Source organism: Anopheles bellator, chromosome 1 (assembly GCF_943735745.2).
Source record: "Anopheles bellator chromosome 1, idAnoBellAS_SP24_06.2, whole genome shotgun sequence".
Taxonomy (NCBI): domain Eukaryota; kingdom Metazoa; phylum Arthropoda; class Insecta; order Diptera; family Culicidae; genus Anopheles; species Anopheles bellator.
The window spans coordinates 56,200,484-56,215,302 of record NC_071285.1 but is presented as its reverse complement, the minus strand read 5'-3'; the positions used below and the strand labels follow the sequence as shown (position 1 = coordinate 56,215,302).

General features: G+C 50.5%; 1 protein-coding gene across 5 annotated transcripts; it reads right to left on the bottom strand.

The window, feature by feature from the left end:
• Positions 1–2,073: 2,073 nt before the first annotated feature.
• LOC131206305 (AT-rich interactive domain-containing protein 1B-like) lies at positions 2,074–14,815 on the bottom strand. 5 transcript variants are annotated; one of them, XM_058198814.1, is made up of 8 exons: positions 14,207–14,815; positions 11,543–11,678; positions 10,997–11,461; positions 10,751–10,931; positions 7,974–8,891; positions 6,955–7,333; positions 3,827–4,936; positions 2,074–2,536 (listed from the first exon to the last, which is right to left on the bottom strand). In XM_058198814.1, exons 1-8 carry the CDS (start codon positions 14,211–14,213, stop codon positions 2,502–2,504), a joined length of 3,231 nt encoding a protein of 1,076 aa, XP_058054797.1. In that variant the 5' UTR covers positions 14,214–14,815; the 3' UTR covers positions 2,074–2,501. The 5 variants fall into 5 exon arrangements, with proteins under 5 accessions (XP_058054797.1, XP_058054799.1, XP_058054798.1 ...); XM_058198816.1 differs by having other exon boundaries at positions 4,358–4,936; positions 14,207–14,812; XM_058198815.1 differs by lacking the exon at positions 2,074–2,536 and adding an exon at positions 2,732–2,985 and having other exon boundaries at positions 4,358–4,936; positions 14,207–14,812.
• Positions 14,816–14,819: the final 4 nt, after the last annotated feature.

Sequence of the window (14,819 nt, the reverse complement as noted above, 5' to 3'; positions counted from 1 at the left end):
CGAGCCACGACCCAGTCACCCTGGTTGGATTGTTTGTTTCCGAACGGCGAGTAGGGCAGTTTCACCGGTTTGTCCTTCTTCACTATCGGCAGTGAGGCCTTTGCTCGCACCGGTCCTGATCCTATCCGGTGGCCGGTTACCGATGGCAGCCATAATACCTTCGACAGCAACAAAGGACGGATTGGCAGCATCGTGTGTCTGTGCAGCTTTTAATTGACTAGCAGCACTATCTTAAAAAATCGGTACGAGTCATCAGGTAACTGGACTTTATCTTTGATCGACTTCCCATCGCCACCCGGTGCATTCAGCGCGCAATGTTAAATCGCGGATAATCGTTCGTGACGTGCGCAGCCGTTTCTGTTTTGATTCTTTTGACGTTTTCGGCAGTTGGCCGCAGAGTCCGTCCGTCGAAAAGTCCGGCGCCCGTGGCGCAATAGTAAAAAGTGTTCAATTCTTATTAAAATGGAACTGAGACAACTGATTGGAGTGTGTCGCCTGTGCCTCAAACCGCATTCCAACGGTCGCGCTATGTTTAGCGATGAAGGCTTTATGCAGAAGATTGCGTTAGTTTGTTGTTTCCCGGTATGTATTAGCAGCCCAAAGCACGGAGGCAGATCTGACCATCTTATTGTTTGTAGGTGTTGCAGGTGGACTCGTTGTCCAGTTTAATATGTCTCCCGTGCCACGAAACCGTTCTCCGTTTCTACAATTACGGCGAAACGGTGGCAAAAAACCAGCTCTATCTCAACACTTTGCTGGAAGCTTACACACAAACCAGTGTCACAAAACAAAACGCGATCGCAGTCATTGAAAAGTCCACATTAGAAGGCAGCATATCTACGACCACGTCGTCCGGTAGCGAACCGGAAGAGGAAGCTGAGCAGGACGAACTTTGGGGCACTGTAGCACCGCGGCCTAAGGACCGGCGCGATCAGAACAAACTGATCGCCGAATTCGTGACGCTTTGCTGTGAAGTTTGCGGCAGTAAGTCGGACAGCTTTCGAGCGCTTACGCTGCACTGCAAGATGCACCACAAAACGACCGCTAGTGTTTCGTGCTGTGGGAAACGGTTCACTCGCAAAGATCGCCTCATGACACACATTCTAAACCACATCGAGCCCGATGCGTTCGCGTGTGACGTTTGTGGGCAAGTTTGCAAGAGCAAGGATCTGCTGCGTGTACACCAAAGGCTTCACCTTCCAGTCGAACAGTGGCCATATCAGTGCACCGTGTGCGAGCAACGCTTTGTATCGCGGTCGGGGATGATGCATCATCAGGCAACGCACCAACCGACCAACCAACGGGCGCACGTGTGCGGCATGTGCCAAAAGAGCTTTGCCTTCCGGTACACCTTGGCGAGGCACATGCGTTTGCACGATCAGGGGCAACGGAAACGGTTCGTCTGTGAGTTTTGTGCCAAGCGGTTCGCCACCCAGACTGGATTGAAAGCACATCTAGCAAGCCACCGTGAAGCGGACCCGGAGCCCCGCGTTGAGTGTTCACTGTGCGGACAGTCGTACAAAAATAAGGCCACTCTGCGAACCCACATTTGCTCGCGGCACGTCGCCGGTACCGGTGATCACCGGTGCGAGGCATGCGGAAAATCTTTCGACAACAGAAAGTCGCTTACGTCGCACGTAAAGTATGTCCACACTAAAGAGAACCGGTTCGCGTGCACCGAATGTGACCGAACTTTTCGCCGCCGGGTGGAACTGAGAGTGAGTAGGTACCGGTTAGTTTGTTGGGTCCGTTTAGTCTCTTGAGAGTATCGTCGTTTTAGGAACACAGTGCGCGCCATTCAGGTAAACGGCTGTACGAATGCAAGCTCTGTAACAAAGGGTTCTTCAACAGCTCGAATTACTTCACCCATCGTAAGAAGAAACATGGAGAACAGGCGGCGGAACAGAACCGTACCTCGGAAAATGGCAGCATCGGATAAGGTAAGAGAGTTTCGCTTATCATTCGGCCATGGTACTTACGTGGTGGTACTAACATTTGCCTCTCCCCATCTGGACGGTGCCAAGAGGAATGCAAAACGTGACAAAAAAATTGCTTAATTTATAAAGTCTTCTAATGCCGTTTGTATTTTTGTTATGGGTTGTTGTTTGTCGAAGTTTTTTGGCTTCTTTAAGCTGTGTGCTTTGTGGGTTCATCATTCGGCGACGGCCAGTGCGACGCTTGTTTATCACAGCACGCACAGCAATGAGAAATGCATTTCAACCACCGATCCGCTACCGATCAGCGAATGATCTCATTCAGACTTATGCTACGCTAACGCTCGACAAAACAGTGGGTTTTTGAAAGACAGGAACTTCAGTTCGCGCTGCTATATTTCACAAGATTCGTGAGGTTGTTTGCCAAAAAAAAAACGGGGAAACCTAAACCGCAGTGATCTAGGCAGTGGCTTTGGTAGTCAGTGATTTAGACCCGCACCAGTTTGGTGGTGAGTTTGGTTTTAAGGGAGGAAAGTGATAGAATTGCAACGCCAAACCGAGCGTTTCCTACAAGATCGTACAAAACGTTCGTAAAAGTCGTGCTGGGGGTGAAAAGGAAAAGAAGGAATGTTACCCAAAACAGTATCAAGCAAAGTGATCGTGATCGTGGTGGTTGATGATCGAGGAGATGCGGTGCGGCAATGGCGTGGCGTGTGGCGTGGCATGTGGCGGGCATGTTTCGTTCGTGATGGTACAGCAGCAGTTCGAAATAAAACACAAGAAGTTGTATTTGGGGCTTGTTTGCTCTTCTACTCTCTGTCTGCACACGGATGCACCACCGCATCCGTGGCGTAGAGCAGCGTTTGTTTTCAAAATGTTAACCATATATTTGTTTTAGCCATATTTGCGTTCATTATTATTAACAATCGAAATTGGACTGGTTGGGCACGATTGATTGGGAGTTAATCATATTGGTACTATCGTCGTTTTTTCTTGGCACAAGAGACACAGGATAGTAGTAACTGCAAAAGTTTCGGTTTTTTCTTTCTTGCTATTGTTTTTGTTTCCGAAAGTAACACGATCGTATTAAAGCGAAAGGTTTAAAGTATGTTTAGCATAGCACAGCGCGTCCAAGCGATGGGGGATTGTAAGTGGTGGCGTAACATAGTAATAGAGAGTGAGCAAGCAATAGTAACATGTCAGGCCGTATCGCAAGTCGGCGCAAGTGTTGAAGAACAATGCGACGCACAACAAAAAAAAGGGAAGAGAAAGAAAAAAGAAAGGAATTTATTAAAAATGAAATTCGCACTTCAACCGTGTACCACACTTGGAACCGGAAACTTCACGCCAGGAACACGGGGGGGGATTAAAAACGAACAACAAACGGGGCAACATTTTCGTAGTTTTTGTGTGTTTTCTTGGAGGAAACATTTTGAAAACATTGTCTTTACAACAAAAAACACAATAAACATATCATTAGCGGAGCAACAAACCCACAGATCGATCGAACACAGTCACGTGAAAGATGTATCGAAATTGCGTGTGTGCACGAAAGAGGGATTTTGGCTTTTGTTTTCCTCAGTTAATAAATTTTTATTAAACCGTCTACTAAAAGCTGATGCTCGTTGGTCGGGGTCGGATCGGTTCAATTCGATTCTCGAGTGCTGTTGTGGTGGTGGGGCCCCTCACGGGGAGAGTCATTGATGGTGATGAATTGCGTGGTGATGGTGGTGATCGTTGAATGATCGGTCACATTCCGCGCGCGGAAGTGAGATGATTTGGCAGTTGACGAGAATGGATGCTGAGATGAGTCCCGCGGGGAGGCTACGTCGTCGTATCGACGGGGCGCGCCCTGCCTCACAGAGCTCTGGCTCTAGGGGATCAGATTTTACCTAAACGTGCCGTTCTAGATTCACGTTTACGCCGTGGCGGTACGGGGGGCGTCGGAACGGCCTTCATGGCGTCAGCCACCGACGAAACGTCCTGGGGTTTCGGTGTCGTCGGTGGAACGGAACGAGTAGGCAAAAGCGGTGGCGATGGTTGTGATGACGAGCTTCGAGCTTCGGTTAATGAATCGGCAGTGGCGATGGCGACAGCAGGACGAGATGGCATCGTGGAATTTGAGGGCTTGGCCGTTTGACCGGCGATCGTCGCCGTTTTGTTGGACGATGCCCCGACCGTAGCGGCTGAAGATCGATTACTCGAACCGGATGGCTTCGCTGCCGCCGGGGATGATTTCGATGCTCGGATTGGCGGAGACTGTGGTGACTGTAGTGACTGTAGTGTTTCACCCGACGACTGATCCGACGGTTTGTTGATGGTGATGTTGGTCTTTGGCAGCGACGGTGGTGAAATGGTTCGTTTTTTGCGCACCGTTTTAGTCGGCTGCGTTGAGTCGATGGTTGATGCACTTGATCCTTTACCTGTCAGCGACTCCTGGACCACCTGTTGTTGCGGTGCTGGTGCTGGTGCTTTAGCTGGCGCGGGTGCATCCATCGAGCTGGCAGGAACGACGCTGCTGGGTGGCTGTGCAGCAACAGCAGCAGCTTTGGGTTTGCTCTGTACGACACTCTCCAGAGGCTTGGGTTTCACCGGTTCACTTGTTCCAACCGACGCAATCTGTTTCAGCGGAGCCGGCATAACTGGTCCTGCGCCAATACGTGGGACCCCGTCCGGGACATCTTCTCCCTTCGGGCTGGAGGACATTTTGGCCGCGGCCTGTTGTGGCTGTGCCTGCTCCTCCTCGTCATCGACGCTCGGATCGTACACGAGCTTCGTGTGGGTGCGAGTTTTTCCTTCCGGGCTCTTGGTCGTTATGATCTGCTGGTACCCTGCAAATACTTTCTTGGTCAATGTGGTCGTGTTGGTAGTCGGATCGTATTGGATTGGTGGTGGCAACTTTGGGTGGTGGTGCTGTGCTAATCTAGAACCGTCCACTACTGAACTGCTCAGGGCACTGTCGTCTTCCTCGGCAATCGCTGGCGGTGGAACGACATGAGCTGCTGTTGGTCGGTCGTGTATGATGGTGGTGGTTGTTCCCCGCGCGATGATCGTCAAACCCCACCCATCGACCGAGGATCATCCCGAAAGTTACCCGCGCGATCCGCGGCGATCACACACACGCAAAAAAGCATGCAGACAGTTGTGCATATGGCGGCGATCAACAAGAGGACCCACCCGAGAGAGGAAAGGATCGCGCGAAAGCGAGCAATCGGGAGAGATTGGCCAGAAGAAGGGGGTGTTTTGGTTTGGTTTGGCGGGACGAATGAGATGCAGGGTTGAAAGGAAGAAAAGAAAGACGAAAACCGCCGTTAGTATAACCGCCCGCTGGTAATATCTTGCTGGTCCGAACGGTGAACGGCCTTTGGACACACACGCACACACACGGAACGGAAGCGAGACGCACACGGGTGTGAGAAGAAAGGATGAACGATGATCGGAGAGTCCACAATAAAATCACACACACAAAATCTATCCACGCCACACACAACCTCACAGAGAGAAACGAGTCTGTTGTGTTAGTTTTAGGTCATTATTGTACTTTAGGACGAACAAGATATCCAGTTTCGCTTTCCCGGTAATTTTGACATTCATTTCCATTGTGATAATGAGAGTCCCTTAATTTGTTTCCCATAGCAGATCGATGACAACCGTGTAATATGATCATATGATCCAGTGCCCTTTCCTATAAGATAAGTGTAAAGATCTCAATTTGCCCATGAATGGAAATGTGTTCTAAATTGGTTTGCCCACTTTGTTCCATTAGGACCACTCCAACATGGGTTAACGCGATCATGAATGAAACACCGAATTTATTACTGTTTTGTTTTTAATACGTTTCACTTCCTCGTATATTTAGCGCTTTCCAAACATTGTACTCGTTTGATGCTAAATGAACACAAATCGATGGATATATGGATGGATGAATACCAAAGAATAGGCCTCGTCGGGTGATACTGAAAATTAGGATGAATCATATTTTCTTTTGCTAAACCAAACCGAAAACAGGCAGACGATCGTTAGGATACAGGGTTTCGTTTGTTTTTCTCTCTTGCGCGTGAGAAGATAAAATGTTTGAATGAACCAACACGTGCACTTTTGCTGCAAATACTTCCTAACGCTTGTTCTCGTAATTTCCGACGATCCGGATCCGTGGGTTCGGTACGTTTTCCGTTTAACGTATCGATCACGGCGCGATCGGAGGTTGTGAATGATTACTAAATCCACTACTAAATACTCTCTCTCTCTCTTTCTATCGTTCTGTTTGGTTACGCTCTCTTTCGAAACGATCCTTTATTTGTGATCCTTTGCCTAGACACTTTCGGCGGCAACGTGGCGTGGAGTTCTATAGTAGACGCCAAATGCCAACTCAGTAGCCGAATTTGGGATCACCTCACAACTATCGTGCCTCGTATCATAGTAAACCGTGCGTGGAAGTAGCTTGTGCTTCTGACTGTTACTTTGAACTATGACTGTTTAACTTATCGCTCCTACGGTTTGTGTTAGCCTCTGGTAATTTCGATTAATGATGTACGTTATTGCGAAGCTGCATTTACCGCTTTTTCTAATGGCACACTTTGTAGAGATAACGCGCCCCTGCATTGGTTAGTAAGGGCGTAAGAGAGATGGTTTTTGGTATACTTTGACCCCTGTGTTTGAAAATAAAAGGATTAGCAAGCAAGGATGCATCGTTATTAGCCTAATTTTGCGCACGTGACAGTCGTGACGGTATTGGGACGCGATTACAATGTTAAGACCAACTCGTGTGGTTACACATGAACGGGTTGCACAACACGGGACAAAGTGTTAACCGGGACAGTACTAACAGTAGTGGTAGTGTTAGGGATAATAGTAGTGGTAACAGTATTAGTAGCAGCAGCAGCAGCAGGGACACGACGCACGCATGACAGGGCACGACAGAAACAAAAGTCCAATCGAAGGAAAACTATCTGGGTTAGGAAGCTGATGGCCGCCGATAGGTGCCGCCGATCGCAGGCGACGATGATGCTGTGTCAATTACCTTCCTTCTTCTCAACCGGAACCTTGTCCTCCGGTTGGGGCGTCGGGGAGCGCTCCCGTGCGTCCCGCTTCGGTGTGGTCGATCGTGAGCGTGGCGAACGGCGGGATGGCGGCGCTGCGCTCACCACCGGTCCCGGTGGTGGTGGTGAAGCACTTGTCGTGTCGTCGCCCGTGCTCGTCGTCGCCGTCGTTACAGCGGCGCCACCAGCAGTAAGCGTTTGCTGGATGCGTCGCCAAATGTTGTCGAACGAGTCCCGTCCCATGTAGTCGATGTTACCCGTTTCCCAGCACTGACGCCGCATGTGCTCCTCGTAGGCCTCTTGTTCCTGGGACTTTGCTTCGCCAAGGTGAAGCTGAGCCAGTGCACCGGCAAGGCCACACTGTAAGGAAGAAGAGTGTGAAGCACACGAGCATCGTTAGCAGAGTCGCGGAATCGAAATCTGTGCGCCAACCACTATGAACCGAGAGGAGGACCATCGCAACTGACGAAGAAACACACTGAGACGGGACGAACGTACGAAGCACTCTTCGATGGTAACAAATAAGACAAAAATTGGATAAACGACACGCAGCCTGCTGGATTACGACGAACATAATGTACACAACAAACACACACATATACATGGACGAATAGAACAAAACCTACAGAATTTGGTGCACCGTTCCTAAAAAGTGGCCACCGGCCAGGAGAAATTTTTTCAAACAGTGAGTTAAAAAGCCAAATTTGCGAAAAAGGCGTGGTGAGCGGCATGCTGACGTTCCAAAACGGGTGTTAGTTTGGCGACAAGCAAATTAATGTTTAATACAAAAAGGCAAAACTCTCTACAGGGACGACCTGTGTATGCCAATACACCGCAATATGATGGAGTGTGTTAGTAGTGGTTCTACGGTGTTAGCAACAAAAAATCGCAGGCTTTGTTAGGCGGTACGCCGCGTGACCCTGTAGCTGCCAGCCACCACATGAGCACATGTTTGATGATGCGAATGATCTACTTGATCATCGTACGGATTGTTACCTACCGCGTCCCCGTGAGGACCACTATGACCACCCCAAGTTCCGTCACCACCGCCACCACTGTCGTGATCGGCAGTCGCCAGTTTAGCGACCGCATCCTGATGCACCACAACATCACCCGGTGGTCGTCCGGCCTGGCTCGTCTCTGTATGTGGTGGCGCAGCAGCAGCACCGTGTTGGTTTTGATCATCCAACCGATTCCCACCGGTCCCGAAAGGAGTATCCGGTCCCTTGTTTGGTGGTTGTTGTTCATGTCCTCTACCATTGGAATGGTGATGGTGGTGGTCTTCCTGACCGGTCGGTTGGACCGTTTCCCAGTGCCCTTGATTCTGTTGGTGCTGTTCCATCATCCGATCTACCCACTGCTCTGTGCGCTGAAAGATATTAGCCTCGTGATGATGCTGGTGGTGCACGCTCGAGTGCAATGCAGCATCACTGTGTCCTTGCAATGTTTCTTGCTGATGATGATGACCATGCTCGTGATGATGATGATGGTCTTGGTGATGGTGATCGGCATGATGCGATTGCAACTGTTGCTGGCTCTCCAACCATTGCTCGTACCCGGCGCGGCTTCGTGCCTGTTCCTGCGCGCGCAATTCATTGAGGTACTGAAAATACAGCCGTTCCTCTTCGTGCTTTCGTTGCTGGCACTCGAGTTCCTGTTTTCGCAGATAATCTTCCCAAGGATCCACATACACCGGCACCACCGGGTCGTACGATGGATTAAACTGCTCTCGTTGTTGCTGCTGCTGTTGATGGTGGTGGTGGTGATCGTGCTGGTTCGACGGCATGTGCCTGTCCGTTCCGCCACCGTCAGCGCCCACATCGTGCCAGATCGTGCCGGACCCGGTGGAACGGTACTGACTTCCGCCACCACTAACCTGCTTTTTCGCGGGCGCTATCCAGCGGCTAAATGCTTGTTGCTGTGTTGTGTTAGAAAATAAAACTCAAAAAAGCTTAGCACACACACGCACACACTCAAACACACACACGCACGCACAGATCGTAAAAGAAGAGGCCTTGAGGGGGTCCTTGATGAGCCAGCGCTCCGGTCAGCCTTTCGGAATCGGAAGCAAACAGCGTCGGAAGGGGGAGGATCAAAATGTAATGACAACATGCGCGGCCAGTCCGCCAATAATCGAAGTGCGCACACAGTGTATAATAAAAGCCATTTATTACGTGCAATCTGCGATATCTTTGATAGGAAAATAGTAAACAAAAACCATTACCCATGCTAAACATCTACGGTTTTGTTTCCCACCCAACCATTCTGAGAGTAGAACCAAGGGATCATATAGTAAAACGGACAGGCATGTAGCTATTTTACTACAAGAGAGCTACGGGGAAATAAATATGAAATGCAAAAAAGGGGCGCGTAAAAGAAGGCGCCAGGGATCGCCGAGTGCGCAGCGTGTGGTCGAGTGATGACGATGATCACTTTTCCATCGTCTCCTGGATTTTGGCCCAAATGTGCTTGAAAGCGTCCCTGCCAACGTAGTCCGCGTTGCCCGCTTCCCAGTACTGGCGACGCAGCTGCTGTTCAATGCGGTCCTGAGCCGAAGTACGCCGTTCCCCGAGCGTAACATTCGCCAGCGCTCCAGCCAGACCAATCTGTGTGCGTGTTTGCGTGCATTTGGCGTGTGCGTAAGCAAGGGCGCATTGGATTGAAGGAAAAAGGAAAATTGGAAAAAGGGAAAACGGATGTAGAGAGAGAAAGAGAAAGAATAAAGCAGGAATTAGCGCTAGGCGAGAGTTTATGGATACGAAAATGAATCGAAAACAATATTGATGGTGGCGCAATACGGAAAGGGATCTTCTTTTATTGGCGCAACTATAGGCTCTGAGAACGGACACGCACTGTGGAACACACTTTGTTGTGCCAGGCCAAAGATGAATCTTTTGTGCGCCAAATGGAAAGGCTTCTCTGCGCAAGCGACGATCACCACACACTACTCTGTGCATCTGATCGCGTCCGGAGAGTGTCGCAAATTGAAACCCGGACCCGAACGGGTTGGCTTACGGGCCAGCCAAACGGGGCTGACCAGCGAAGGGCGCAGCATGTTGTCATTTCATTTTCATCCTTTTCCGCTGCAATTCCGATCCTGCAAACCCCCCCCAGTGGTGAAAGACACGACTACTACTGCGGACCTCTAAGAGGAATGGAAACTGTTGTGCCAATGCGAATAGAGATGAATTGTGCTCATTGTGATGCTAATCGGTTAATTCTTTTTCTATAACAACTTTGGCTTTTGCCATGAAGTGCACACAGTGTGGAGAACTGAGTAAAATTAAGGATGTACACACATACACCAAAAGCAAGCTCTACTAATACTAAAAGTGCATAATAGAAGCATGTGCACCATTACCTAAAAGCTAAGCAAAATACGATCAAAACAGCTATGTCTACTTTTTTATCAATCTAAGCAAAATCGGTTAATAAGCAAGAAAGCTCCGAACAGAGTCGGATTTTTACTGGTCCACTGGCGGATCGGCCCACCGATTTACGATTCTTACCTTTGTACTGAAATCGTCGTCACGATTAATCCTAATACTATTCAGTTCAGACTTGAAATTGGAGGGAAAAAGGGGTCGGTTCACAAAGCAATAGAGAGAACGACCGGGGAAGATAAATTATCGAGCACCGCCGCCGTTGGCGGGAAATGCTCAGATGGACGGCAGGGAGGGACGACAGACGGTGTGTTGTGCATGATCAAGGGGGAGGGCGTCGGAAACTGGGATTTCCCCGACATCGTACACCGTAGGGGGAGCCTGGAGCACTCACCATGTCGGAGCTCAGCCTGGAGTGGACATCCTCGCAGAATATGTCCCACCAGTACTGCAGAAAGTTGGCCAGATGGTGACAATCGGACGGTACGTAGACTTTGCGCGTCTCGGAGTTAAAGTTCTGTAGCCACGGTTTGGAGACTCCGATGAAGTGAAGAATTTTTGTGTTCTGACCAAAACTGCAAAAGAAAGATTGGTGGTGATAATGTGGACGAGTTTTCGGGGAACCCCTCCGCACACTTACTGTTTAAATGCAGGCAAGTAGGAGTACGTTGCCACCGAGGAGGTGTTGTACACGAAGGGCAAGTGCTTCTGGATGTCCTTGTGGGCCCAATCGGAGAAGTACGCATTCAACAGTCCCTGATCGCCACCGTCGAAGCTGCCGTGGGTCACGGCAAACTGAAGCAGACTGGCAAACGTTTCCAGGCTCGGCCGGAACACGTAGACGCCCGAGTTGAAGCAATCGGGCCACCCGATGTCCGGGGCGGCCGATAGCTCTTCCCGCTCGAACAGCTCGTCACAGTTCCGGAGCACCAGTGTGTCCGCGTCGAGAAACACGCACTTCTCGTACTGCGTCAACCGCCAGCAGTGCAGCTTGGTGAAGGTGATGCCCAGCTCGGGGCGCTTGAGTAGCGCCAGGTTCGCCTCATCCTTCGAATCGAGCAGGTTCACCTCGTCCACCAGATCGAACACTGCGCGCAGCTTTGTCCTGATGTGTGCGTAGCACAGTGATCGATACATATTGTTTAGTGATCCGCAATAGTCGAAAAGAGTAGACAGGAAACCTCACCTCATGGACTCAGACACACCGGGCGTAATAAGCACGGCCAGCTGATGCGCGGTGTGTACCCGCTTCAGTGAGTGCGCCACCACCAGGGCTCCCAGGGAGTAGGAGTCGTTCGTTGCCAGCGTCACCCAAGCGTATTCTGAAAAAACAACGGAACAAACAGTGAAATTTAAGCGAGGATCATTGAAGAGAGGTGCGCACCCTCCCCTTTATTACGCGACAAGCCGGTGGCCAGAACGGAATCATCATCGTAGCCGATAGCCGCTTCTTATGCAATTTATGGGTGGTAATTTCAAACCATGGGGCGATAAGGTTAGTTTGATTTCGTGGTACCAAAAATGGCTCTCTGTTTCTTCTTTTCATTTTAGTATTCGAACCACCAATTCCACCAAGAGAAGAATTTAGACGACCGGTGTGTTTCGATTATTGATATTGTCGTTAAAATCGTATGCGTTGGGCAGCGAAAGGCGAAATAGTGCGACTAAAAATATCGCCCGATCATGCGCTACGATTAGTAGCCTCTCTCTCGAAAGAAGCAGGCACATGGCCATTCTTCGGACGGAGTGACGACAACGACGCCGATAAATCGGGGGTTGCCGCTGTACTGTGGTGTTCTATACGCGCCCGCACTTCTCCGCGCCATTGCGCCCTCCGATCGAAGGAACCGGCCGGCCGGCGGCCCCACACAAGTTGATGAAGGTATATTTAGCACTCCACTGTTCCGAAGCGGTTTTAAAAAATTTCAACAGAAAGAGCGAGAGAGAGCGCTCCCAAAGGTGCCTCATGTGCAGGGTGTGCGGTGACAGGGTGGCGCAGCAGCTAGCGCCGTCTAGCCGGCCATCCGGATATCGTGTCCCCGTGGTGTGCTGTGTGTGTATCCGGCAGCAACGTGGTTGTCGTTTTATATCGAAAATTCCCGCTAATATTAGATATCCTGCTGCTGCCAGCAGAAGGCGTTAGTGTCTGCTGCAGACGATGTTGCCTCCTGTGACGGTGATAGGCGACCGGAATCGATCAGCACCGCAAACCGGGCTGCGGTGACATGTGGTGTGCGCGAAAAACATAAGGCCTCTGTTGTGAGATCATCACAATCCGTGTGTGCGGGCGACGCGGGCCAGTGCGTTAAAACGGAGCACAGGACCGTTTGACCTTCTGTCGGATGCAAATGATGCAGCGCGCGCTGTTCGTGATCATTCGTGATCGACCGGCGAGAAATTCGCCGCCAGTGCCAAGAGACACGCGGGAAGCATTAGGATTTGGACATGAATTATCAAAAGTAATGTGTGCCTTTCCGAAGATAAGATGGTGGTCCAATGCGCGGTGCCTTGGTGTCGGTGCCACTTGGCCCGCTATTATCGCTCCCGGTTGCGTGTGGTAACCCCGCCGGGTCATCTCCATTGATGGATTTTGGGCTTCGGAGCGGATGATTAGGTAGCGAAGCAAAGCGGAACTCAGCAATACCACAACCTCGCTTGATTAACATAATTGGTCAAAGCTCTTCTAACGCGTGCTCGTGCAATTCCGAATTCGAACAGTAACCGTTATTACGTACTCCTTATTTAAGTGGTTGACTCTTTTAACTTTCTGTTTCAGTGTCCTTCGAGTTTCGAGTTGGTCCTCTTGGTTGCAGTCAGATGACTGCGTACAGATAAGAGACAAACCGTGTGTGGTCGGGAATAGAATGTAAACCGGACGGTTATCATTGGACAGTTATACCGTTATGAATTTCTTATTCTATTTCGCGCCTATCAGTTGGCAGCCCTAAAGCTGTCCCGGTGCCAGCGGCGCCAGCGCTCTGTTTTGTTTGGGGGAAATCACCGGAACTACGATGCCATTCCAACGACATTGACACTGCGCGATAGCCACACGATTGACCGACCGACTGACCGACGCAGGGCTTAGAACTCCGCCGCTCCGTTCCACATGGCGACGTTTGTCGCGACCGTGTTTGTGTTTCGTCCCCGTCCCCGGCGTCACACGTTGAGATGGCCTAGGCGAAGCGGACTACAACAGTGCTAACCTTGGAGTTTTGTCCTGATGCCCAACGGGTGCAGAGTGTCTATTTGATGACGTTCCGTATTTAGCACACCAGCGCAACACGATTGACGGGTGCACCGTCGGGGAAATTGTTGCACCCGGTTTGACTCTCCGACGGTCGGGGTCCGGGAGGCAGCGCTTCACGCTCCGTTTGGCCCACCAATAGAGACTCAATGGGCGCGCAAGTGAACCGCGGATCATCGCGAACAGATTCAATCCGACGCGGCCTACGCATAATTAAATTTAGAACCGTGGCATTCACCGGCCACGGCGCGGTGGTGTGTTGCTTTGTGGATTTTCTATCAACGGCGATTCCTTGTGCGGCAGTCGAAAAAAGCGGAGCAACATCCAACATCCTAAATATGGAGGGGCCAATTTTGCATAAAGTGTCGGTGCATGGAGCACGACCGCGAATCCGGCCCAACGGACTAGTAGCGAGTTTGGTACTGTACCACTTTTCAAGGTCATTGTAGGTCACCCGCTTTGACATCCACCCAGCGATGGTAGTAACCACACGAATGACAGACCGTCGCCGACTTTGATGATTGTGAGAATTATGAAACATGTGCGATAGGCGTAAGGAATGTAGTTCATTTGCTAAGTTTTCCGTTTGCGCCCTCGTTTACTTACTGCTCATTTTGTCGCCTTTCGTTTCACACGTTCAAACGGATCCGCTGCACGTGGGTTAGACTACCGCAAACAATCGGTAGCTCTGAAGGAGGCTTGGCTACACAGCTACGCGGGTATCGAAGGACGTCGAACTGTTCGAACTAAAAATATATACTCGATGCCTGCGCTCACGGTACAGCAAGTCGCGTTGACCGTCGTCGTCGTCGTCGTCGTCGCTGACCGACACTTGATTTGAACGATCTCAAAAAAGCTGGCAAACGGTGTCTGGCGCACGTCACGAAAGGATCCCTCACAATCCAGGTAGCGGCAGATTCGAACCCGATTTTCGTCACACACGCGCGCGCGAGCGAACACTTTCACTTATCACTTGCTCTTGGTTGCCACGCGATACGAAAGCAACGGGCTGGGATATTTTCTTCCTGGCCTCTATCAGAGAGTGAACCGGTCCACCGGTGCGCCACTAATGCCTGCTTCCTGTCCTCGCTAAGAGTGCGCGTGGCGTGCTAAACAAAGCCGCCAATCCAAGCATCCAACACCGAGCGTCGTAGAAAAGGGACTGATCGTTGCCGATCGCAGGAAATCATGCGATGCACCTACGTTCGCCGCCTCCCAT

Bases quoted from the DNA above. Each gene is read 5' to 3' on its own strand.
- LOC131206305 (XM_058198814.1), bottom strand. The intron at 10,932-10,996 runs GTAAGTGTGCGG...TTTCTTTTGCAG, and splicing joins TACTTGCCTGCATTTAAACA to TTTTGGTCAGAACACAAAAA. The intron at 2,537-3,826 runs GTAAAATCTGAT...TTTCACCCCCAG, and splicing joins ATCTAGAACGGCACGTTTAG to CACGACTTTTACGAACGTTT.